General features: G+C 32.4%; 1 protein-coding gene across 4 annotated transcripts in view; it reads left to right on the top strand.

The window, feature by feature from the left end:
* The window catches only part of ATP9B (ATPase phospholipid transporting 9B (putative)), a 448,624-nt gene that overhangs the window by 160,535 nt on the left and 262,080 nt on the right, over positions 1-26,009 (top strand). For all 4 annotated transcript variants that reach the window (XM_074273531.1, XM_074273522.1, XM_074273514.1 and 1 more), the window contains exons 8-9: positions 3,432-3,526; positions 15,624-15,704. In XM_074273531.1, the coding sequence (XP_074129632.1) occupies positions 3,432-3,526; positions 15,624-15,704 (176 nt within the window). The remainder of the gene's footprint in view (positions 1-3,431; positions 3,527-15,623; positions 15,705-26,009) is intronic.

Genomic DNA, 26,009 nt, shown 5'->3' with positions numbered 1-26,009 from the left:
GGACATCGAGGTCATGGAATTGAGTATGTTGAGGATCTGGGACCTATTTGTGATTGAGTATCATTTTGTAAGTTGGAAGTTCCCTTATGTGAGGGTAGCTATTGGGGAGGAAAGATAGTGAGCCAGTCACAGAAGTTAGTGAGGAAAGAAGATTGTAGACTGGAGAACATTTGTAGGATTGGCTTGAAGTGGGTGAGATAAAAGATTTAGCTGGGTGTGATATGGCAAATGGATTTTAAATGATAAAAGCCAGAGGCTCCCAATCACTGAGATAAGCAGGGTATGATTGAGTGGGAATTCCTCATTCACTGAAGAATGGCTTCATGTGACTTTTATGTGATTTTCAGCATCATGAGGTATTTTCCCTCAAGGAATGCAGTCCTCTTTGGGTATCTGAAACCTCTGGGGAAGCTCTCTGAAGAGAGCTAATGAGATGGTTAGGATTATAGTTATTTTATCTCCTTTCCCTGAAGAACGGTTAGGTCAGGAGATAGATAGTAGAAGTAGGATGAAATGTTATCTTGTCTCCATATAAGTAGGAAATAAGTAGTATGTAGTAGTTTCTCTCCATGTACTCTAAATTCCAGTCAAACTGGCCTTCTAGCTTTTTCTTCAACCCCTAGAATACTTCTTGCCATTCTGCTTTTGGACAGCTTGTCCTCTGTGCTTGAAATATGTTTCACTTAATAGAGTCACATAATTTTTCACTATATTAATTCATAGGTAGAGTATTTCACCTACATTATGGGTTAAGTGGGGTTTTATGTATTTACCTGGGAACCAAATACCATTTTTAGCATTGTTTCTATGGGATTTTTTTGCTTAATTAATTAGCAAGCTAATTTTATAGGTCTTTATTTATTTGATGACTATTGAGCACTGCTTTCATACTTAATTGTTGACCATTCTTGTAAACAATCATAAATTGTATAATTCCCTATTTACTTATTTTATATCCATCTGTAATTCCTATTTAGTAACCTTATGTTCTTATGCCTTGATAATGTAGTTTTAAAAGTAGATAATATACAGAACATTTGATTTCAATGCTGACAACTATTTAAAAATAAAGAAAAATGTTTTTTTCTTTTTTTCTTTTTGGTGTAGTGATTACTTTTTAATGTGGACTTAGCACAAAGCAATCCCTTTTTTGTGATAAAAGGGAAGAGTCTTATGAGATAAGTTATCGATGAAATTAACTGCTGAAATGGAGAGGAAATGCAGCTGGCCAATACATGTCATAGTGTGAGCTCTATTAAATGAATATATGTGCAGTCAACCATTCACAAGAGCCACATTGGTCTTGAACTGAATTGATCTATAGTATAATTCTAAATAGAATTGATGGATTAGAACAAACATTGACAGGAAAGGTGTAAAGAGAACCATGAAATTCTTTGTGTAAGAAAAGTGTGATTGAAAGCAGCCAGTTAATCTATGCCAAATATTGAAACCTATATTAAGTGTGATATTCTTTGGTGTGATATTTGTTATTCATCAAATTTTTTATGACATTTCTGTTTTTATTCTAAGGATTCAAAGATCAAATATTTGAATACAGATTTTGAGTTTTTTTCTAGGTGAAATGAAAAATACAAACAAAAATAATTCATTTTTTCAATTATTTTGGTTTTAAATATTTTAAGATAGTTTTATGTTTTCATTTATATAAGATTATGACAGATTTTTCAAAGGCACAGGAATCATTCTTCTATTGCATAGAAGACATTTGTTGAGCAGACATTAGTTTATTTCTACAATTTTAATCTATAAAAGTGTCACCTTTGGGTCAATTATATTTCAAAAGATTATATCTTCATGTTTTTCTAAACTAATAGCCTATTGAGATGCCAAATGTACAGATTTTAATGAGTAAGATGTTGATTTTACTGTTAGGTATTACTTATGTCAGAATCTGTTAAAGGTCTGAAATTATACAAAGAAATTTACTTTTGCCAATGCATACATTTTTCTTGTAGTAATTGATATCCTTTCTTCCTAACAAAATAACTTTGTTAGCTCATAATAAAAGAATTGAAATTCAAAGGAAGACTGAAATTAAAACATTGGGAGGGTTTTTTCCTTCTTCTGCATTTATATAGATTTGGATATATATATTGTCCATGTAAAATATAAATTTCTGATTTTAAAATTTTGGCCATTTATTCTCTGTTCTTAGTTTGTTGTTGTTGTCTTTTGATTAAAGTTTTTTTTTTCCAAAACATATGCATATATAATTTTCAACATTCACCTTTGCAAAAACTTGTGTTTCAAATTTTATTTTCCTTCCCTTCCCCTACCCTCTCCCCCAGACAGCAAATAATCCATTGTGTTAAATATGTGTAATTCTTCTATGCATATTTCTACTATTATCATGCTGCACATGAAAAAATCATATCAAAACAGAAAAAAAAAAAAAGAAAACATATAAGCAAACAATTTTTAAAAAGGAAAAATACTATGTTGTGATCAATATTCAATCCCCACAGTCCTTTCTCTGGGTGTAGATGACTCTTTTGGGACAGTAATCCTTTAGCAATGTTTTGAGATATTAGGATTATTTAAATGTACTTATAATTTCACATTTCCTTAACATCCTGATTACTTTTTCTTTATAGATCTAGGGGAAAAGACATTTTGAAGAAATTTAGTTTTTAAAGTTAAAAAACAAATTTCTTTTCCAAATTAATTTGGAATAGGTAAAAATTAACAAGAAAAAATTCTTAAGAAAGGCAGAGTTTCAGGTATAAAGTTGTCAATAAAAGTTCAGATTCAAATATACGTGCAGTTATTTAGATACATTTTAGAATTTTTGTTGGTATAATCTTGTTTAATATTTTGTTTAAGAGTTCTAATGAGAGTGTCAATATGGTATAGTTTCAAGTATAATAGTAATGTGATATAATTTAAAATATATTTCATTTTTGAACTTGAAGGAATCTATATTTACAAAACAACCAGTAGTCAATGTGTTGTTTCTGTTGGAAAAACTAAGCAAAGCATGTCAGTAGGAATGTTGGATACGGTCTTATTATTATTTTTTTGTAATTACATGTTTATTTTGCCATTGTAAACATTATGCAATCAATTTCATCAGTGATCCTTTTTGTAAAATAAATGGCAATTTCTCTTAAATTAATTTTTTTGAAATATCAAGTTGAATAAACAAAATGAATAGTATATGTTATCAAAATAGTTACATAATTTTTAATATCTAAGTGTTTAATGTTTATATTCAAATAAAATGACAATTTTGTTTCCTTCCATATAAATTACCTTACATGTGCATGTCTTTAGTTTTTTTTAACTTTGTAATTCTGAATAGAAATATGTACACATGGAATTTATCAGAAGATAATGTATTAGAATTTTAGGAGATAAGGTATGATATAAGTTCTCTAGTGTGGTAAATTTTTTTCTTTAATTTTAAGGTTCATGTTTCATTAGAACTGACCAGCTAGATGGTGAAACAGACTGGAAACTAAAAGTTGCAGTGAGTTGCACACAAAGATTGCCAGCTTTGGGGGTAAGTGTCATAGCTTTTAAAAATATTTTCATTGTGTAATATAATCCCTTTTATATCCAATATTTACTACATATTTAAGTTTCCTAATTTATGTATCACTTGGGAATAAAGTTAGTGGTTTGCATTTCTTGTGCAAACATTGTTTTAAGGCAACACCAATTCTTTCTGTATATATATTTTTTTTTTTGAGGATTTCTCTTATATTGCTTAATGTTTAATATAATACTATTCCTCTACTACAAATACCAATTTTCCTCAGTTTTGCCCATTTAAAAATCTTTTTAAATTATTCCCCTTAACTTAGTTGTTTTCCTGTACAATTCTTTCCCCATTCCCATTGTTCATGGTTTTTTTTTCTTCCAGTCTTCTTTTTCCCTATTTATTTTTTCCATCACAGCCTTTCCTTTCTATCTATAGTATAGAGTGGGAATAGTTTAGAGATAAGGATTTACTGATTTTTCTGTTCATATGGCTCTCTAGAACAGTTCACTTTCAAAGAACAAGCTTTCCATATTGTTTAGAGTGATGTTTCTTGTTCTGTGGAGACAGTTGTAATTGCCTTACCTCTGGTATATAATTCATCTTTGGAGGCTTTTAATAGGTAGTAGGACTGGGGGGGAAAAATCCAATAATCTAATCTTTTGTTGTTCATGTTATCCAGAAGTTTTTCATTCATGTCTGTTCATCTAGTGTGACTTTGGTATATCTTCTTGTAAATCATCCTCAAGAGGTTAACCCAATATACAATGGACCTTCCTCTTGATTTTTTTTTTGATGGAGCTGCAAGACTGCTTTTTGTTTATCATTTGTCCTTTCATTACTTAGGCCTAACTTTTCAAGTCATATGTCTTTGGTAATGTCTGATCATGTCTGATGATGTCTTTAGTAAGAGTTTGTATTTGAGTTGCTTATATAATTAATATAATTAAGATCTATTATATGATGATATTTAATGATTAAATATAATAATTAAATGATATATAATAAATACAACTAATTGTATAATTAATCAAAACTTTGTACTTTAGTACATATAGTAAAATAGTAAATATATCATTGTTTGACACCATAGTAGGTTCTTGTCCTCTTTTACCTGATTATACTAAGGTTCCCTAGTAAAGAGGAGTACTAAATCAAATTTGAAATTCTTGGTTTCCAATCCTAGTGCTGGCTAAAACTAACTGTGACTTTGGTTCAGTCACACTATTTTTTCTGTACATTGCTTCTACATTTATTTGCAAATGAAAAGTTTGGGACTAAGTGATTTTCAATATTGCTACCTGTGGTAGGAGGTAGTATCATAATCTCTTCTTTTGTGTAAATTAAGAGAGTTTTCTCCTAAAAAGTTTCTCAAGACTTAATTGTTTCAGGTCACTAGAAGTTTTCTGGCCAGGGATACCACTTACTAGATACTTGAATGTAAAGTGGTCACAAGGAGCTCTCAGATTCTTAACAGTAGAAAATGATGTAGGCAATTTAGGCAAGAGAGTTTTATTTACCTAATCAGCTAGATGTCCTCAGTTCCAGTCACTGATAAATATTTTTCTACTGCTTTTACAAATGTCCTTTTGTTAACCATTGAGTGACCTGAATTGTCTCATTTTGTTATATTGTTTAACCTAAAACTATTTCCTTTTTTGTCTCTCTTCCACTTAGCAGGTATGAGGTGAATCCTCATTATTGTTTTAATTTGCTTATTTTTGTTTCTCTTATTTTTAATAATTTGAAACATTCTTTCATCTAGTTTCATATAGTTTGCCTCTCTTTTGAGAACTGTTTACATCTTACTGGGGAGTGCACCTTTTGATTTTCATGTATACAACAATTTATTATATATGATTTACACAATTATGTATTATATTAAAACATAATTTATATGAATGAAAAAAGTATTAAACATTATAAATGTAATAATGACATATACTATAAATATATATATATAACATAATATATAATTTATCTATGCATACCCAAATATTTGTGTCTATGCACACATACACTTATCTCTGTGTGTGTATATATGCCTTTTAATTGCTTATATAATATATATTGGATATTAAACCCTAATCAGAAATTTGATACAAAGATTTTTTCCATCTCATTTAACTACATCCTTTTTAAAATTGTAAGTATATTAATTTTGATTCTGCAGTAGCTTTTCAGCTTCATGGGATCAGACATCACTTTTATCTTTTGTAATTGCTTATATCGCTTGCTTGGTCAGCAATTTATTTTCTACTCATAACTTTGAAAGATATGATTTATTCCTCTTATATTTTTAAATAGTATTGATGAGGTTCCAGAATTGAGGGTAAGAGACCCCTCTGGTCATGTCTCAGATTTTTGCAAAAGAATTCTCAAACCCTAAGTTTGTGGCAAAAGGGAATTTATTTGCACTAAAACAGCTTTCTTAATGGGCAAATCTGTTAGGATTTTTAGCAAAGATGGGTTTACAATGAGAAAAAATATATCTTCATCAGTGGGCAAAATCCTATTAGCACTTCTGCAAAGATGGATTGACAAACCCTTAGTTTTATCAGGTTAGTCTTGGCCTGGAGATGGGGAGCAGTTTGAGTGACTATGCCCCAGGCTGAGATTTCCAATTAAATGTGATTACTTACCTTGAATGGCTGTGTCCCCTCCCAGAGACTGGAAGAGTTTGGGAGCCAGATGCACCCTTCACCCAAAGGTTCCTTTCTGACCCTCCACCAAGATTAAAGAAGACACCATTTACATCAATATCTTTAACATAAAGATGCCCTATCCATTGTGAATGTATTCCAGAGTAAATTTAATAACATTAGTCTTAGCGCAGTTTCTGCCATACTACTGCTTTTCTAGTTTTTATCAAATACGGAGTTTTAACATAACTAATTTATGTTTTTTGTTTCATTGAATACTGGATTATTGAGTTGCATGGTTTCTCCCTTGTCTATTCTGTTCAATTGATCCACTTCTCTATTTTTTTAAAATCCACTTCTAGATAGTTTTCAGAAATTACTATGCTTTATAAGGTATTTTTTGATGCTTTCTGTACTATTCCTTCTTCATATCTTTTTTCACTATTTCCCTTAATATTCTAGGTCTTTTATTATTTCAAGTGAATCTTACTTTTTTCATGTCCTATAATAATATCCTTTGGATAATTTCATTGGTCTAAGTCTAAAATTGTAAATTACTTTTGGTAGAATTACTATTTTAAATGATAATAATTGCTAGAATTTTATATGCATTTTGAGATTTGTAAATTGCTTTACAAATATCGCTTTATACTTAATCTTGGGAGGTAGGTCCTATTGTTATCTTCATTTTACAGAGGAAGAAGGCTGAAGAAGGGGAAGGAACTTAACCAGAATCATACAGTTTGCAAGTTTCTGAGGACCTGTTGAACTCAAGTCTTCTCAACTCTATTGTCCAGTACTTTATTTACTGCACACATTGGCATGGCTCAACCTTGAGCACTGATTATTCCTCTTATTTAAGTTGTTCCTTATTTCTTTTAAGAAAATAACAACTCCTAGATATGATAGAGAAATATTTAAAAAGGAGACTTGGGATCTGGGTCAAGATTTACATGACAATAACACAGAAAAGCTGTTCAGAAGAGGTAACCCCATGTAGGTATTTAGAAGGTTTAATTCTATGAATAATAGACAAAGAAAGAATTTATTAATGAGAGAATGAAAACCTAGAATAAACAGAAAGCGAAGACAAATAATGAAGAGGATGGGGGGGAAATTGTTTTTAGAAAAAAGCATAGAAAAAGAAAAAAACTTGTAATCAATAAGTATAATTAAGCAAAAAAAATTACTAAACAGGCTATGTCCTCTATACATATCCCCCCAAAAAAATCTCTGTTTCTGTGCTTCACATGTATTCAGACTTTTTTCTGATAATACTCATCAGTCACTTCTCATGATTGCAACTTCTGAACATGAGGGAACATCAGGGAGAAATGGATGGAAACATTTTTGCTCGTGTTACACAATAGATTCTTAATAAATAAGCATCTGTTGACTAACTGAATTAGAAAGTATTCCTTAACTTATCAAAATTTACAATAGCATAACAAAATTTATCTAGAATTGAAAGTTAATGCACATTAAAATTAATTTTAAAATAAGTAATAAACTACCAAGATTTACTTAAGCATGATTAGAAAACACATTTAAAAGAATCACTTTGAAAGGAAGCAATTAGCATGATTTCAGAAGTTTTACTTTGCAATTATCTTCAAACTATAAACCTCAAAAGAAAGATTATGTGCTAGGTATTTAATATTTTAACTGATAAAACAGAAGGTGCTATTCCATACACAGTTAAATCCTCTTAAATCTGCAGAATTTTAATAATTACTAACTAAGCATTCATGCACAAAATTCTCCTCATTGATCACAAATGAATAAATTCATGGCCTTGTGACTTTAGAGCTATATATAGAGATCCACCGTAGCAGTGATTTTGTGTAACCTCTTCTGATTATTTTAGAATGATCAGAAATTAATCTTTCCTATCCATTTAATTGTGTGTGTGTGTGTGTGTGTGTGTGTGTTGGGGATATGTATATATGAATGTATATACAGGTGGAATGGAGTAAAATGAAATAAAAATAATCATTATGTACAGATCTCAGAGCCATAGACTAGATGAGAAGGCTGAACTAGGGACTAACAACCCATCTGCTATCAATTATCTCACTCCTGAGAGTACTCAGAGAACAGGAACTTCATCCATTTGTCCCTGATATTCCCCATGTTCAGAAGTTACAATCATGAGCAGTCTAATTTGCAGCTCTCCGTCACTTAAATTCAATTCACTTGAATGTCATGCCATCACCTCCCTTAGAGCCATTAATCTTCTTCATAAATCCCTTTTCCCTCAACCCCAAAATGAGGATTACTCAGCCTGCCTATGCTCAGTCACCCCTCATTGCATATATAAATGGGGAAGTAAATTCTGTCCTATTCCTTAATCAGTGAAAAATTCCTAAGTATTATTAAGACATTATTAAAGATTCAACAGATTTGTAGAGAAGAGCATTTCTAGGGGAAATGACATCCACTGCAATTAGGAGGTATAGAAAAATTGAGATTATATAGCTCTACAGGTGCTTGAAGGGAATGGAATATGCTCTCCATTTTATAAGAATGCAGTAGAGCTTATCCAATTCTCCTCTGATCCATGGATTGAACTAAGTGGAGTTCCTACAGTCTAGATGTGCCCCTTTCTGTTTCTAGCCTGGATTTAGTGAGGGTAATGAAGAAGTAGAGTTACCAAAATGGTAGACTAGGTTCTCCTGTTTTGTCGTTTTATTGCCTATATTGGACGTATATGTTTGGGGGTTTTTTGGTGCCCTTTATCTGAGGAATATGAATATGAATGATGAATATGAAATTCAGGCCAAATTTGTAGGATCTAATTTATTCAGTAAAATTTTATTAAGTACCTGCTATGTGCCAGGCATTGTGCTAACCAGTAATGATACAAATAAGAAAAAGAAAGCCCTCAAGAAACTTAACAGTCTAATGGGGGAAATAAGAGAGGATAGACCTATGCTGCAACTTTGAGGTCTGAAGGAATCAAAAGAGAAAAGACTTGCTCATCCTAGGTTAAGGTTTATTGTCCTGACCCAGTTCTATCCAGTGCCGGAAGGTGGAAAAAGACTGTAGCTACACATTGGAGAATGAGCAGAGAGGCTAAAGTATTGACCTCTCTACGAGAGATCCTAAACTGTGACAAGACCTCAAAAAGCTAGAGATCTATTTAGGGCAGTCTTGTAGTAAACCAACACTTGAATGACCATGTCCTTCCTAGGAGCATCTATGTCCAACAGCTGAGTAATCTACCTTGTCCATACTGGCATTAGTCAGCACAGACACACTTGACTTTTCTCAGCAGTATAATCCTTTGAGGAGCCAGCCCATTTGAATACCAGAATAACTCATCCATTACCAGTGTGATTTCTTTAGCAAACTTTATGAACGCCCTCCAAAGAAAGAAAGGATGTCAAATTTCTACAGTTGTGGTGGTGGTGATTGCTTGACTGTGTATAGCCTATACATATATTCCCTTGCTTTTTCATTTAGAAAACCTGTGGTAGTATTAAGGGGAGAACAGTGGTTGGGGGAAATTGCCATGTAACCTTAATATACCATTTGAATAAATGTATTTGATAAAGGGGATAAAACACAGTGTAGTAAGACAAGACAATACACAAAAGTAAGTTGAAAAGAGGGGAGGCTTTTTAGGGGATATCCAGTGAGGAGCCATGATGTTCTGTGTAGTTGATACTTTCATAAAAAAAATTAAAGAGTTCCTTGTAAAGTTCAGAAAGCTCAGAGCCCTTTATAAAGGAAATATTTGGGAGAACTTTTATTGTTTCACCCTCTAGTCTTCCAAAGGGGAGAGGCAACTGTGTGAGTTGAGATGTTGACTATCAAAAATGGAGTTTCAGTATGATGTTCACTGGAGGTGAAAACAGGTCAAACACATCTTGGAAAATGGTGAATTTGGCTTACCAGGTGCTTTTTGAGATTCCTGGAATAGAATTGAGGAACCTGCCAGCTAATGCTAGAAAGGAGTCACTGTTGTCCTATCCTTTATATATTTTACCTGATGGTTATAATCATCAACAATCATAACTCAACAATAAAAGTTTCCCTTCAATCCGTAGAACCAGTATGAAATAAAGTTGTCTTTAGTGGTCCCAGTGAAGGAAATGTAAATGATTTAGAGATAATGATCCATTTTTTTTCCTTCGTTATTTCCTAGTGATAATGCCTTATTATCATCTTCATATGTTTTCAGAATATTATTTCAGTAATTTTCCCCATATGTTTGTATTGTTGATTTCTTCATTAGATCCTTCCCTTCTTGCATATAAAAATCCTCAAAACTCCTGCATTAAAAAAAAAAAAAAAACTTTCCTGAATTCTACTAACTTAAATGATAAACTATTTTAAACATTGGCATAGGAGCCTGTCTTCTGCCAAAGTTTCCAAAAGATTTTAAAAATGCTTTGTTTAATGTTTCATTATTTTAGAGATTAAGCAGCCATTTCATAAGCTCATATTTTCTTTGTATAACATTTTAATATGTTACATCCCAATTGCTAATAAGTTAAGCACTTGGAAATAGTTCATATTGCTGTGAAGCTGTCAATTTTGGTACTAGGTTAATGCTTTTACACTCAACATAGATGGGCTTACTTTTTAAGAATTTTATCATCTCTGCCAGGAGCTTATATTTAACATGTTTTGACTGGATTATTTGTAATCCATTTTAGCATTTTCAAATAGTGTAAAAAATTGGCTTGATTTTAATAGTTAATTATTCAATTCTATTTCTTATTTAAATAGCTGTGATTAAGAATTTGTTATGTGCTTTTAAAATTTGTTATGGCTTAATAAAACATTTTAGATATAGAAATTATATTGATCACACAATTAGGGAATTAGTAGAAATATTAGATCATTTAGTTTTCCTTCTATAAAATATACTTAATTATTTAAATATATCAGTTTCACTTTTCTAAATTAAAAAAAAAAAGGCATCCTGTAAAATATATAGATTTTTAAAAATATTTTCTGGGAAGCCTTATAGAGAGTAATTCCTGGGAAAATAATTAATAAATCAAAATTTAACATCATAATTCTTGAATGCCACCTGCTGGCCTACCTTTAAAATAACTGGATTTTTAAAGCCTGAAACAAGTGTTTGAATGTATCTAGTTTTAGCCTTTTTCTTAATTTTTTAAGTGTTGCAATAAAATCAGCAACTACAATATTAACTATGTAGAATATATTCTAAAAACTTTTTAGCATTTCCTCTTTTAATTTGATATGATTATAAGTAGTCATATTGACAGCATTTATAAAATACCTATGGCTTGGTAGAAAGTAAATATGAAATTATAACATGTAGAATTTTAGAACGCTAAAATTGTGGGGAACCCTGGAGCTTATCTCATACCCTTGTTTTATTTTACAAATCAGGAACCTTGAGCTTCAGAATGGAAGCACTGTATCTCAAGTCTAACTTTTGGACGTTATATAGATTTTTGTAGAGCTAGAGAACCAGCTCTCCTAGTGTTTACATTTAATACATATATTATCTCATTTTCAGAATTCATGCTTTATGCATTTAGTATTAAGAATTGGTTAAAATACTTGTCAGTTGAAAATATTTTAATATTTGAAACTTCACTATAAAAAGGATATTTAATTTAAAAAAATACTAATATTTAGAAGCCATTGCTAGTTTTTGAAGTTTTGAAGTTTTTAGCTTCACATAATTTGACACATCTATAATAGGGTTTTGTTGTTTTTTTTTTAAGTGGAGAAGAAAGCTATAATTTCATTATGGAAACAGGTGAGACAATTTTGGTCTTTCATTTAGGTGCTTATGCTCCCATAATTGTAGCTCATTTTGATATCTGTATCTACTGTAATGGATTGTGGGCATCTAATGTTGTCATGAGCTGTCAGTCTCATCATCAATTTAGTATTGTAACCTTATCTGCTGTGACACCCAAAATAAAAAACACACAGACCTTTAATGCTTTTCTTAAGGAATAGATGATGCTACTACCAAAGATGATCAGAACAGATTTTGTTGTCTTCCTAAATCACTTAATGTGATCAGAGAATTAAAATTTCAACAAGTCATTTAAAGAGAGCTGCATTGAAAATCCTCCCCAGGTTAGGTTTCCTGTGGCTTCATAGTCATATGTGGAGGAGACTGAATATTTCAGGCAGTGTAGATAGTCTGGAAATTTTTTCCTGGTTTGTGTGATCAAACAAATTTATTAAGTGCAATGAGGTCACAGTAATATTCAATAAACTGTGACTTGCTGATTTATATCAAAAGATCTATATAGCAGTAAACAATACCATTTACATTTAATTAGTTTTATTGAACCAAAGGCAATTTTATTTGTAATGAACCACATGTTATGATTAAGGATGTATTTTAATGACCTTTAAGTAAGGCGAACAAATGTTGCCCTTGACCTAATAGAAGAGGCTTTCCTACATTATTGATAACTTTAGAGTGATTTCTAAATTACTATTGTGAAATGCAGAGAAAGACATTCTCATTATTATGTCATTATTCAGTCAATTCATGACTAATATAATAGATGGAATTCATTCTACTAAATGGTTATGCGCATATAAAAGGATTGTTGATAGCTTATTTGTTGCTCTACTTTAGAAGGTATCTCATATAAAAGTTTTATTTTTTAAAAATTACTTTGTTGACATCGAGTTTTTGGTGTCTTTGTAATATAGAACTTAAGGAAAACAGCCTTTCTATTGCTTATAAATTTTAACTCATATTGAATAAATTGAAAGATCATGAGTCCATTATTATTTCTCCTATTGCAATTATTGTAGAATTATATTTATGAGAGTTTGAGTAGTATTATGATAATTATAAAACATTATTTCTCTTTATATTAGTGATCAATTTATACTCTGAAAAGGATCTTTTTATGATTTGTTAATGTTTACATCATTATTGATATATTTGTTCTCAAAGGAATTCAAGGCAATTTACTAATTTACTCTGATCTCTATATGTTCAGTAAAATGAAAGGAGTGGACAAAGAGTAAAAATGATCTCAGGTTACTTCTGTAAGTCCAAGAAGCCAGTACGTTCCATTTTTTGGAATTAATAGCTATTCTCTTTTTCAGAGAATAGTTTTGTGCCTGTCAAAACTGAATACCGTGTATCCATAGAACTCATTCCCTTGAAGTTTTATTCTATTTTTTATTGTTGATCCTTTCATTTTTTAATAAGTCCTTTTGATACAAAGAATTAAATAGCTTTGTAATAGTTTCTTCCAGAAACTACTGACATACTCTTAAAATCAAACTAATCATTTAGAAAATTAAAAAATTAAATAGAAACATCTGAAAGACTATAAATGACATTATATATTATTATTACTTTGTATTCTTCTATCTGCTTCTATTTGCTTTTTAAAATTAATATTTATTATGATATTTACAAAGAATTGGCACTAGGCATATAAATTTTTAAGATAAAAATATAGGCAGTGCCATTAAAAATTTTACATTCTACTTAAGGAGATATGGCATTTTTTAAGCAATTACTGTGTGCCAAGCAGTTGTGCTAAGTCCTGGCATTAAACCATATCCCCACCCTTTACTCCATAAAAAAAAGAAAAGAAAGCAAAGAAGGCCCTGCTTTCAAGGAAGCTGATATTCTAGTGAGGGAGAGGTAGGAAGTAAGGGAGTAAGAAAAGACATCTTGCAAAAGTTGATATTTGAGATGTAGTGAAAGAAACCATAATTTCTTAGAGGGTGAGGTAAGGAACATTCTAGTTATAGGGAACAACTAGTACAAAGGCATGGATATGAGAAAATCAAGCACCATGTGTGAGGAAGTGCAAATAGACCATTAAGACCATACTATAGTGTTGTGTGAGAGAATTGTGTGAGTCTGGGAAGATAGCAAGGAGGCAAGACATTTAAGTGGCAAATAGGTATTTGTTTATATTTGATCTTATAGGCAATAGGGAACCATTGAATGTATGACCAGGAAATGACACAGTCAAATCTTCAATTTAGGAAAAGTAATTTATAAGATAGTATAACAGACATAAAGGAAAGATTCATCTCAAGGACTTTATTTGAAGAAAGAGCTTCTGAGTTTTCTAGTTGTATTCAGGTCTTTACATACCTCTTTTCATCATCATGGACATAATTTGTAAATGGAGTTTAGAAAAGGCTTTTTTCATCTTAAATAGTTTAGTTTATTTTCAAAAGATAGATTTCTACCAAAACTTGTTTTTGTTGTGTCATTTTAATCATATTCAATGGAATGGTTTGTCATTTCCTTCTCCAGCTCATTTTACAGATGAGGAAACTGAGGCAAACAGGGTTAAGTGGTTTGCCTAGGGTGATAGGGCAGTACTAAATTTATGAGCCTAGATTTGAATTCAGGAAAAAGTCTTCCTGACTGCAAGCCCAGTACACTAGCTGCTGTACCTACTTAGCTGCCTCACTACTGATTTTAGGGACTAAGGAAAGGGTGACACTAAGAGAATATTATTACATCATGTTAAAATGAATTTTTCAGTCAGTGTAAAAATTAATTGTCTTTTGGGAATGGCTTAAGAGCTGTTAGCATTCTTGGTTAAATTTTCTCCTAGGCTTACACATCACATCTTCTCCATCCTTTATGGCTGTTGACCTTGTTTTGTCCCAACATGGTGGGGGAAGTCCTTGTTTGCTCCTGACATTATAATGTATCAGTGTGACACTGTGGTGGTCATATGCTAGTTCTCATCCTTGCCAAAAATGTTAGCCCTTCTCCCTTTCAAAAAGGAAGCAAATTTTTCTTTCACAGTTGATTTTCTTTTTTGTGTGTATGGTTGGTAAAAATATGATAAAAGTTCATCTTTTCCAGATATAATATAAGCACATTGATTTGGGAATCATGGGGGGGGGTGCTTTTGCCATTCACTAGGTGTTGGAATCAATTACTTTGGGTTTGATAACATGACAACAACTAGTTTAAAATGCACATTAAGCTAGTGTTTTTGTCAATCTCTTGTAACATGTATTGGAATTTTAGGCTCTATTAAAAACTTTTGTAAAAACTCTGATAGGAATTAGAATTAAACATTCTTCTTGATATTCTCTGTTATTTTTAAAGTTACTTCTCATATCTGTTATCCTCTTGGTGACCTGCACTTCAGTTTCTTTATTTATAAAAGGTTGTCTTTTAAGGTCTTATCCAACTCTAAAGTTGGGATTTATACAATAGGCAACACAAGACAAACTAGTTTTGATGCTCTAGCCAAATGTAAAGCATTAAACATATTTCTTTACTTCTGTGTTCCTCAGGTTCCTCCAAAGGAATTAGCCTCCTAGATCCATGAATTTCCCCCAGATGAAAAATAATATGATTTTATTTCAGTTTTTGTACAAAAGCATATTGTATAGAGTTACAGTTCTTACATTATTTCTATGGAAAAAAAAAGTGAATATGAATTGGTTTTTGAAATTTTCTTTGTAGTTTTTTTGAATTATAAAATTTCAATTAATTAAGCTTTGATCTGTTTTAGGACCTTTTCTCCATCAATGCTTATGTTTATGCTCAGAAACCACAACTAGATATTCATGGCTTTGAAGGCACTTTTACACGGGTAAGTTGTCTTAATTACATATATGTAAATATATATATATATATATATATATATATATATATATATGTATGTGTGTGTCTGTGTGTGTGTATATATATGCATATCTAATCAATATTTAGAAATTTACGTAAGAAATTTAATTTGGTAAAGCAGTTTGTTATTATGAAATAGTAATTTATCAATTTAAAAATACTTAAAAAACATATCACTCAATTTAAAAATTTTTGCCCTTTTAAAAACTGAATAGCCATTTTGGGTAGATGTAGCCAAACTGCTTTCCTTTTGTGATGTTTGTCTCCAATAAAATTCGTCTCTAAAAATTAAGTACCTTCAAGTTATATAACCTATTTTACCCTTGTGTCAAAAAACATTAACATGTCACAGTCTTCAAATCTTTCTCAGTTTTTTCTTGTTAAAAATAGATGTATATTATTATTTATGCTAATTATACTGTTCCACAACTTGTTGCTTTTATATTATTGTAAATCTTTTGAAGCTCTCAGTTAAAAGTCAAAACATCGATGTTTCAAATTACTTAAAATTTGGGGGGTTTGTGAGATCAATGTTATTAAGAAATCATTTCAGTTTGCTGTTAATACTTCATTATCCACACATAAGATATCAGCCTACTGTTTCTTGTTGTTTGTTATTTATTCTTTTTCAATTTTGGCAAAATTTGCTCTGTTTTTATTTTGTTTGTTTTGGGTAGTTAAGGAGTTTTTTTGTTTTGTTTTGTTTTGTTTGTTTTGTTTTGTTATTTACAGAAAAATTCCAATTATTCATGTGGGGAAAATGCTGTTAAGGAAATATATGGTAGGATATGGTGAGGGTAAAGAATGACAGATGAATAGTCACATACTCTACTGCTACAATAATAATGACATAAATCCATCTGTACATTTGATCATAGCTTTATTCAGTATTTATTTCCTTTCCAATTGTATTCATGTTCACATTTTATTGAATAATTGTATATGATTCTGAATTCTTTTTCACTATTTTTTAACCCAAAAAACAAATTATGGAATTCTTCAGATAAATGTAAAAAATACTCTCTTTGACAGTGTATTTTACATTATATATTTTAAATAATATTTAACGCATAAATTCATATGTACCTGAAACTACTATTTAAGAGTAAAAAAACCATAGCGCAAACAGCTTCTTTAAATGATTTTTTTCATCCATGTTATTAATAACTTTCATTGTGTTTTTGATTACTTTACTTCCCTGCACACTTATTCAGAAGAATAAGAATGATAACAGAGACTTGTGAAATGCTATAATTTTTGTACCTTTGGTATTCATTGTTTGTTTTTTTTTGTTTGTTTGTTTTTGACATGGTAGTGATAGTACCATTTCCTTGGTATTCTTTATGTTGAATAAAATCCTATGTCAGCACATTTAGTAATTTCTAGTGTAAGAATTCAGCCCACTCTAGTTACCTCTTTGTTCTAGATCACGTGGAGCTAAAAGGCATTTTTAAGGAGGTATAGTAAAAAGAATTTATCCTAAGAGTCAGACTTCATTGTTTTCATCCTACCTTACAGTGGTCCTCAAACTTTCTAAATAGGGGGCCAGTTCACTGTCCCTCAGACTGTTGGAGGGCGGGACTATAGTAAAAACAAAACTTCACACTCTGTCTCTGCCCCTCAGCCCATTTGCCATAAGCCGGTGGGCTTCATAAACGTCCTCAGCAGCATTTGGCCCACTGGCCGTAGTTTGAGAACCCTTGCCTCGGACTAGATTATTCTCTCTTGGCTTTAATTCCTTTGTCCATAAAGTGAAGGAGTTAGACTACATTGTCCCCAGCTCTAAAAATTGAGTTCCCTCCCCCCCCAACCCCTTCTACCAAAGACTTACTCTATGGCTTAATTCCTAGTTTACTTCAAAATTTAGTTCAAAGTACCACTTTGCACATCAGGCTTTCCCTAATTTCCTTTCCTGTTACTGTCTTCCCCCAGCAAAATTAATTTTTTATTTGTTTTCTAAATACCTTTGAAGTAATATGTTTTCTCTGCATTAGAATATAAACAGCTTGAGGCAGGTACTATTTTTTTAAATCACTTAACAGCTAGCATATGACCCAACATATATTATATTCTTAGTAAATGTTTATTGATCATGAAAGTTATCTTGGGTTCTACATTTAGAGGAGTGCAAACTATAATTATTTCTTTTAAAGAAAAATGATGCCAATGATGGATTGTTTGTACTTCCAGGATACATAGATTAAGAAAGTGGATATCTTGTGTTATATAGAAAATGGAGCAATACATCATAAAGGCAAAATCTTCCTTGTGTCTGCCAATTATTTTTGAGCATTTTGTGATCAAGAATTCTTCACACTCATATGTAGGCAACACTCATATGTAAACAAAGCATGTTTATCCTTTTTTTTCTCAGTCCAGCAATCCTTCATCTTAGATGAGAAAACAGGAACTAAATAAAAATTAGGTAACTCAGCCTTCACACAAATTCTTTCTCATTTTTTTTTTCTTGAAGCTCTAATGCTAGTCTTAACCCTTCTTTGATTTTTGTTTATTTTCCAATTTACCCAAGTGCCTCTTGTTTATTCATTACCTACCCCTATTCTTTTTGGTCTGTATTATTCTTGATAGGAATTTTTCATCACAGTGGGAGGTGTTTTTTATTCATCTTTTTCCTGTCCTTGCTTCCTTTTCTTTTATATCTCTCTAATAAATATAATTTTATAATGAGTTCTTTGTGTGGTCACATCAGGTTCCATTTTTGTCCTTCACCAGAATCCTTTCTCTTTATCTTTTCAGAATTTTGTCCTTAAACCTTTCTTAGGCTTATTTCCCTTAAAGTATCTTAGGTCACTGGAATATACTTCTTTTCCTGAAGCCTTTTAAAATGTGTCCTCAAATCCAGCATTCATTTCCGACTATCACAGAGTTTGTGATGGAGTGGTTGCTTTCCCCCATGTTTTCTGTCATTTACAAGTCTTCCACCTTGTCAAGATTGGGTTCAGTGCAGTTCCTATTGTTGCTTCTTCATTTTCTGAAGAATGTTTCACTATTAAAGGATGGAAATTTATCACCTGCTTTGATTTTGGCAGAGAGATTCCATCATAGTTCCAGTTTGCTTATTACTTTCATCAGACTTCCTTGCTAGGTGTCCAATGTTTCCCAAACTCTCATCTAATTCTTCCTGTTTTCTTTTCTTTTCTTTTTTTTTTTTTTTTTTTTTTTTAAGAGAATACCCCCTATTTACTGTGGAGAGTAAAAAGATCTTCTGGCTCTCTTCCTTGACCTATTTAACCACTTTTCCTCCTTCTCCCCATTCTGCTTATTACTTTTTCTCTGGTTTTGGAGTGTTGCTTATTAATTTCTTTTCTTTTATGGATTTTTTGTAATTATTTAATTCTTACTCACGCTTTTTGCTCCTAGTTAATTAATCAAGTGGTATTCTCTTTTTTTTCCTCCAATTTATTTTCATTACTTTTAAAATTTTCATTTTCTGTTTGTTTTTTCTAGAATAGATCTGTTTCCATCATTCTCTGTATTATCTATTATGTCATTTTTATTCTGTTTATTCTTTGATTCATGGCACTTGTACTTTAGTAATGTTGACTGTATACCTTATTGAATTAAAACATTTGAGGTGCCTATTTTGAATTCTTTCCTAAACAGTTTATGTTGTTGCTTTATACATTTTGGCCCCCCTTTTTTGTGCATTATCCTTAAAAAATACCAGTACCTTCAGGATAGGATATTGACCCATGATAGAATTCATCTAATATCCCTAATCGTACAACTCATTATTGTCCTGTGCTCTTTAATCGGTAAGTTCCCTCCTCACCCAATTTGCCTCAAAATCTTTTTCATAGTTCCATATCTTACCATTCTTCTGGGTGTCAGTTATCCCCCTGGTATTTTTCTTATTCTTATTCTCTTTGTTTTGAGGCAAAGTCAATTTGGATTTTGCTATGAAAGGAGGAAGGAGGATACAATTGTACATCAAAACTTATTTGTCAAGTTTAGATATGAAAGTTACATACTTAAACATAGTTGTGACTGGAAAATGTTACTTCAGCATTCTTTGATCCAAAGTAAAGGCCATAATAAATTTTCTTTTTTGTAGGGGTAGCAGGAAATTCATGGGACTAAGCAGCTTGTGAGCCAGGACTAGTTTTTGTTTATTGTTTTGTTTTGTTTTGTGCTTAGCACTTGTGAGGCCTTTAATAAATGATATAGAGAAGCTTTTAAACTTCTTCAATTGAACAATAAATCCATCATTTTTCTTACATTATTTTGACTGTTCAACTAGAATTTGGAAAGTTATTTGTTAAGAAAATGTGATAGACAAATGAGTGCAGTGCTAGATTTAGAGTCAGTGCAAAGGCAACTTTTTATTAACTATGACCATGGAGAAGTCATACTTTCTAACCCTCTTCATTAGCGATCAACAGTAGGCACTACATGGAGCTCTAAGTTCAGAATTAGCTGTTTATACCATTTTTATCATCTTTTTTCATTGAGTAGTCTAATATTTCAATGACACTTAAAATTTATAGTATGACTATTATGATTTTAGTCTAACTGCTGTATTCTTCCCTCCTTCTCTCTTGTCCTTGGACTATGTTAGATTAAATTATTATAACAAAAGTTTGGACTTATTCCCCTTCATTTAAAGCTGGTTAATCATTTATCAGATATGTCATGGAGAGGAATTCTGCATAGAACACTGCGTAGAGCAATCCCTGTCAACTCCACATAGATCATTTTAGGTTCTATCTTCAAGTATTGGGTATAACGCAGTCTGGGAATTCTTATGGTACAAAGCAAGGCTACACTATAGTGTAAGAAATCATTTGTAGTTTTTTATGCTTATCAATTCTGCCGCTTTTATTTTGTAGGATTATATAACCTGTTTTATTTGACCATTAGGGTTAGGGTTTTTTGTTGTTGTTGTTTTTTTGTTTTTTGTTTTTTTGTTTTTTATTTTTTTTTTTACCATTTACTTCCTTAGCATTGTTCTATAGTTTGTTTTGTTCCCTTTCTATTGAGTAACATTTTATTAAACTCAAATTGCACCTTTAAAAGCTGATAATTTACCAAAGTGTGACAGAATTTCAGAGTTTGAATTTCAGAGCGGTAATCTGCTTCAATTTATAGATTAAAAAAAAAAAAAAAGATGTCTGTGCAGTAAATCTGTTCCTATTCCCATTAAATGTCTTGTTTGCTGCCATATTTTTGTACTAATTCATTATTACTCTTATGTAAAACTAATTTATTGTGATAGTTTATTTAGCCACTATATGGGGAATAGTAGAGATAAAAAGGTAGAAAAAAAGCATGTACCAAATGCTGGACATGGAAGTTGGTCTTAGGAAGAGATTCAGCATTTGAAAGGCAGGCTTACTTTGAGAACTCACCACTTCCACAGCACTAGCTGTGTTGACTTTTTAAATGAGTCCTCTGTTTTAAATGAAAGAAACAAATGAAAATCAGAGAGACTGATTTATTATCTATATGTCAATTTTCTTAAGCCTATTATTCTTTAAGAATAAGAGCCAATAAAAAAGGAACCTATACCTAGTCTGCTGTCTTTCACTCCAATAAAATCAACAGAAAAAATATTTAAAAAGTAAAAATATAATCAGAATCAGAGATTTTTCAACAAAATTTACTGTATGTCAGATGAATTCTCAGTTTAAAAAAAAATTAAATTTCATTCTAGTGAACCCAAAGATTACAACATATTTAAATTGAGGATGGTATTTAATTTTAAAACCTTTAAAAATTTTCTTCTCCAGTGTCTCATTCAGGCATAAATCTGATTCTAGATTATATCAAAAGCTGTACCAAAAGAATGTAAATATTGGTATAAAATACCAAGTTGGAATTTATTGTGGTATATACTTATTGATGAATTATGAGTTTGTCTTTAAAGTCCAACTTAACTACATTCTGACTCCCTAGTCTTTTTGTTTGTTTGTTTGTTTTGTTTTGTTTGGGGGGGGGATTTGGCCCAGTGATATGTTTTTGAACATTACACCTTAAAAAGAATCAAATCATAGATAAATTGCACAATGTTTGTGGTAAGATAAAGTAGTCACGTTGACAAAATCACAGAATAGTGAAATAAGATTGGGGGAAAATATCTCTCTAATAAATTAATTAGCAATGTTAATTTAAGTAATGTAGAATACATACACTATGTAGTAAAATCCACTGGTTCTCACATGTTCTTTGAACTTCATTTGAGAGAATTTAGTTATTGAAATACCAAATGATCATTGCCATAAAGTGTTTTCTCCCATATCATAGTTTACAAGAAGCATGATATTATCTCTTTAACTATACCTACTTGACTGCTAAACTAGATATGAAAAGAAATTCAATTCAAAGTTAACCTGCCATCTGGGGAAAGGGATGGTGGGAAGAAGGGGAAAAGTTGAAAGAAAAGGTTTTGCAATTGTCAATGCTGGAAAATTACCTATGCATAAAATTTTTGTAAAAATTTAAAAAAAAACCATACACACACACACAAATGTACATAATTGTACATTCTCTTCCTCATTAGACTGGGCTTCCTGGGCATGGCTTTTTACTTTTGTTTTTGTAGGCTCTCTTTGTACCTTCAATGTTTAGCATAGTGCATTTCACATAGCAAGTGATTAATAAATTCTTGTCTGATTTTAAACTGAAAAAAAAAAAATTCTTTGTCAGTTAGTCAACAAACATTTCTTAACCATTTATCTACCAGGTACTGTGCTGAATGTTCAAAATGAAGTAAACATATAGTCCCTCTTGTCTAACAGGGGAGGCAACATGCTAACATCTTTATGTAAGCAAAATATGTACATTTTAAATAAGAAGTAAATAAGAAGGCATTAAGAGGGTAGGGAGAACCAGAATCTCAGCCTCTTACACTAGTATCTGAGAGGAACCTTGAAGGAAGCTAGAGAGAAAGACAAGAAAGAAGAGCATTTTGGGAATTAAGGACAGCCAATGAAAAAGAAAACAGTGTTTTGTGTGAGGAACAGCAAGGAGACCAATTTGGATTAGCAAGGAGTTAGGTGAACCTAGTATTACATGATGAAAAGAAAAAGGTAAGAACATCATGAAAGTAGGAAGAAGCTAGATTACAAAATGTTTTAAATGCCAAATAGCATTTTAGATTTTTTCCCCCACTTGTGGCAGTAGGGAACTATGGGAATTTATACAGTAGAGGGAAAGAAGGGTAATGTGGTGAAACCTAAGCTTTAGGACAGGTAAGTGGAGGATGCATTGGAGTGGGAGAAATATAAGGCAGGGAGACTAACCAAATGACTATTTTATTAATGTAAGAGTGAGGTAATAGGGAAGTCCGACTGGGGGGCGAGGGGGGCTATGTAAGAGATTCTGTGAATGTTCAAAAAAGACTGGGAACAAAATGTGGATTATGTACAGAAGAGTCAGAATCATGTCACTTGGCTCTTTTCAACAATGAGATGATTCAGGCCAGTTCCAATGATCTTGTGATAAAGATAGCCATCTGTAACGTGCTCTCCTGGCAATTACAATTACTAGTCTGTCCTAGGCCCAACAGAGTACCTTTCTTCACTGACCTTTGCAGTGTGAACTCTACCTGGCTCGCCTCCTCTGAGGCCTTCAAAGGTCTCTGGGCACAGTCTCTTGAATCTATAGCTTAATAACCGGTAGCGTACTCAAGAACAGCCACATGTATCTTAAAAGCCGTTATTATACCTACTCACATAATGCCCTGACTGATGCCCTGACTTGTTAGTTTCCGAGTGAACACCTGGTCAGAAGACCCACGTGTTCACTACCAAAATCCTTACCTCTTTTGGCTATCCATCTTGGCTTGGCCACCCAGGCTAGGGAGCCAGGGTAAAGAGCGCCAGGTTAAAAAGAGCGACTGTTGTCTGCAGTGGGCTTACATAGGGCCTGTGAGGTCACACACACAGCCAATCAGCGAGAGAGTCACCCATTACGAAGCTATCTCAACGTGGCCAAGATCCCACCTACAAGGCAGTCCTAATATCCACAGAAATTACTTCTGGGCCTCAATCTCCTGATGCACCGTGTCCGCCCATTTAAAGGGCCCTTATAATTCCCTTCTCTTGTTTTGTGGGAACCGCACATCTCATCAAGCTAAACTTTTAGCACCAGCTATAGGTCACTTGATCCATGAGATGACAGAGTGTTATGCCCAAGGAGGTACAAAGCAGCAGATCAGTAAATAGAAGTATGACAATGAGAACCAGGCTCAACAGTGGCCCAAGTGTTCAACCCATTCACCAAAGTCATACTCGAGATAATAGGCCGAAGAGGTTGGATGCCAATAAGGTAGGATGTCAACACTGAGGTGGGAAGTCAACAAGGTAAAACATCACAATTCTAGTTAACAATTAAATATCAGTGAGGTAGGTTGTCACATTCTAGTTACATTTATCACGGTTCTAGACCAATTCTAGTTTCTTACAATTCTCTGTTGCACTTTTCACAATCCTAGAACAATTCTAGCTTATCACAATTCTCTATTGCACTTTTCACAATCCTAGAACAATTCTAGCTTATCACAATTCTCAATTGCACTTTTCACAATCCTAGAATAATTCTAGCTTATCACAATTCTCAATTGCACTTTTCACAATTCTAGAACAATTCTAGCTTATCACAATTCTCTATTGCACTTGTCACAATCCTAGAGCAATTCTAGTTTCACAGGTGCACATAAGCAAAGCCATGTCCAGAAACATTGTATCAATAACAATGGCAGGTGGGTGCGTTGGTTTTTCACCCACTAATTTAAAAGTACAGTCCTTCAATAGAAAGCATAGGGCAAAGCCTCTTCCCAGGCCACCATATGGCAAGTAGCCATGGGAGAAGCAAACAGGCCCATTGTCCATTTACAGTCTTTATATTGCATATCACCCAAGACAGTCCATTTCAACTGCAACACTGGAACTGTGTCTGCTGTCTCTGGTGTCACGGTCAGGAGGGACATTGCTGCCATCAGCGTCTGAAGGGCTGCGGACATCTGGCTGGACCCTCTGGGCTGTTGTCTGGTCCTTCTCTTGGATCCCCAGGTTACACATGTCTCTGGTGGGGATGAACTCTTGCTGCTGGATCTGCACCTAGGAAGGAATGTACCCAGGGCCCAACTTGGGCCTTTCCAAATGCCATCCAGGCCTTTCCACATCACAGTGGAAACAAAGTTGTTGTCAAAAAGATTAACAAAAGTCAGACAAAAGTTAGTCTGTCACTTAGCTGCACTTTCTGTGTATGCCCAAAGTGCATTGCTAAGGTAAAAGGCAAAGAATTTTTAAATGTAAAACCAAAATAATTTAAAAGTGTAAAACCGAAATAGATTAAAAGTGTAAAACCAAAATAACTTAAAAATATAAAATCAAAATAGTAATGTAAAATCAAAATACTTTAAAGATGTAAAATCAAAAGTGTTTAAAAATGTAAAATCAAAATTTAAAAATTGCAAGCAATCACATATATGTATTGCCACATCTTGTGCATATCCCAAAATTCCCTTCTCTTGTTTAGAAGAGAAGATCTTGGGGATAGTCTGTGCAGTAATGACTTTACTAATAGGATTATAAGAAATGCCAATGGAATGGGCAAAGTCAAATTCAATGCAAAAACACCTAAAGGCAAAATATTTGTAAGTCAATCCATAAACTGTCTTAAATGCATGTGAAATTTCTACAATGGAAAAATGGTTGATCACATGTCTAGCTGCTTCTCCAGATTGGAATGAAGCCATAATGTCCATTGGTCTTAAAACATTAAATTTCAAACCATAAGAGTTTTGTCCTATAGGGAGTATAGGAAAGTGAAAGAAAGAAAAGCTGTGTAGCCTTCTGCCATGCTCTTAGCTTCCTCTTTAGTTATCACAATTTGCAAATATAAGATTCTAGCAGCCTGATTATAAATGATTTGAAGGTCCACTCTGAAAATGGACACGTAGGGTATATTTATCTGAGTGCTTTCTCACTTGCTCTCTAAGTTCTTAAAAGAGCTGATACCTTTTCAGTGGTCTGCCACTCATACATTTAATGAAAAAAGAACACTCGGCTATATCCCTGAATTCTTTTGCCTAAAAATCAAAGTTTGAGTTTCTGATACCGAATTGTACTCCAGGAGTGTGAATCAATAAATCTGATTTTACTTTTCCTCCTGGGTCAAAGATCACACACTATTTATTCTAGTGATTAAAACAGCAATTTTCCAAACCATTCTAAACATAAACACTGTTTTATAAATACTCGTGGAGGGTTGGGAAATCAAGCCCACCTGTGGAAGTGAAAAATCCACG

This window comes from Sminthopsis crassicaudata, chromosome 1 (assembly GCF_048593235.1).
Source record: "Sminthopsis crassicaudata isolate SCR6 chromosome 1, ASM4859323v1, whole genome shotgun sequence".
NCBI classification, from domain to species: Eukaryota; Metazoa; Chordata; class Mammalia; order Dasyuromorphia; family Dasyuridae; genus Sminthopsis; species Sminthopsis crassicaudata.
This window is presented reverse-complemented; position numbering and strand designations above follow the sequence as displayed.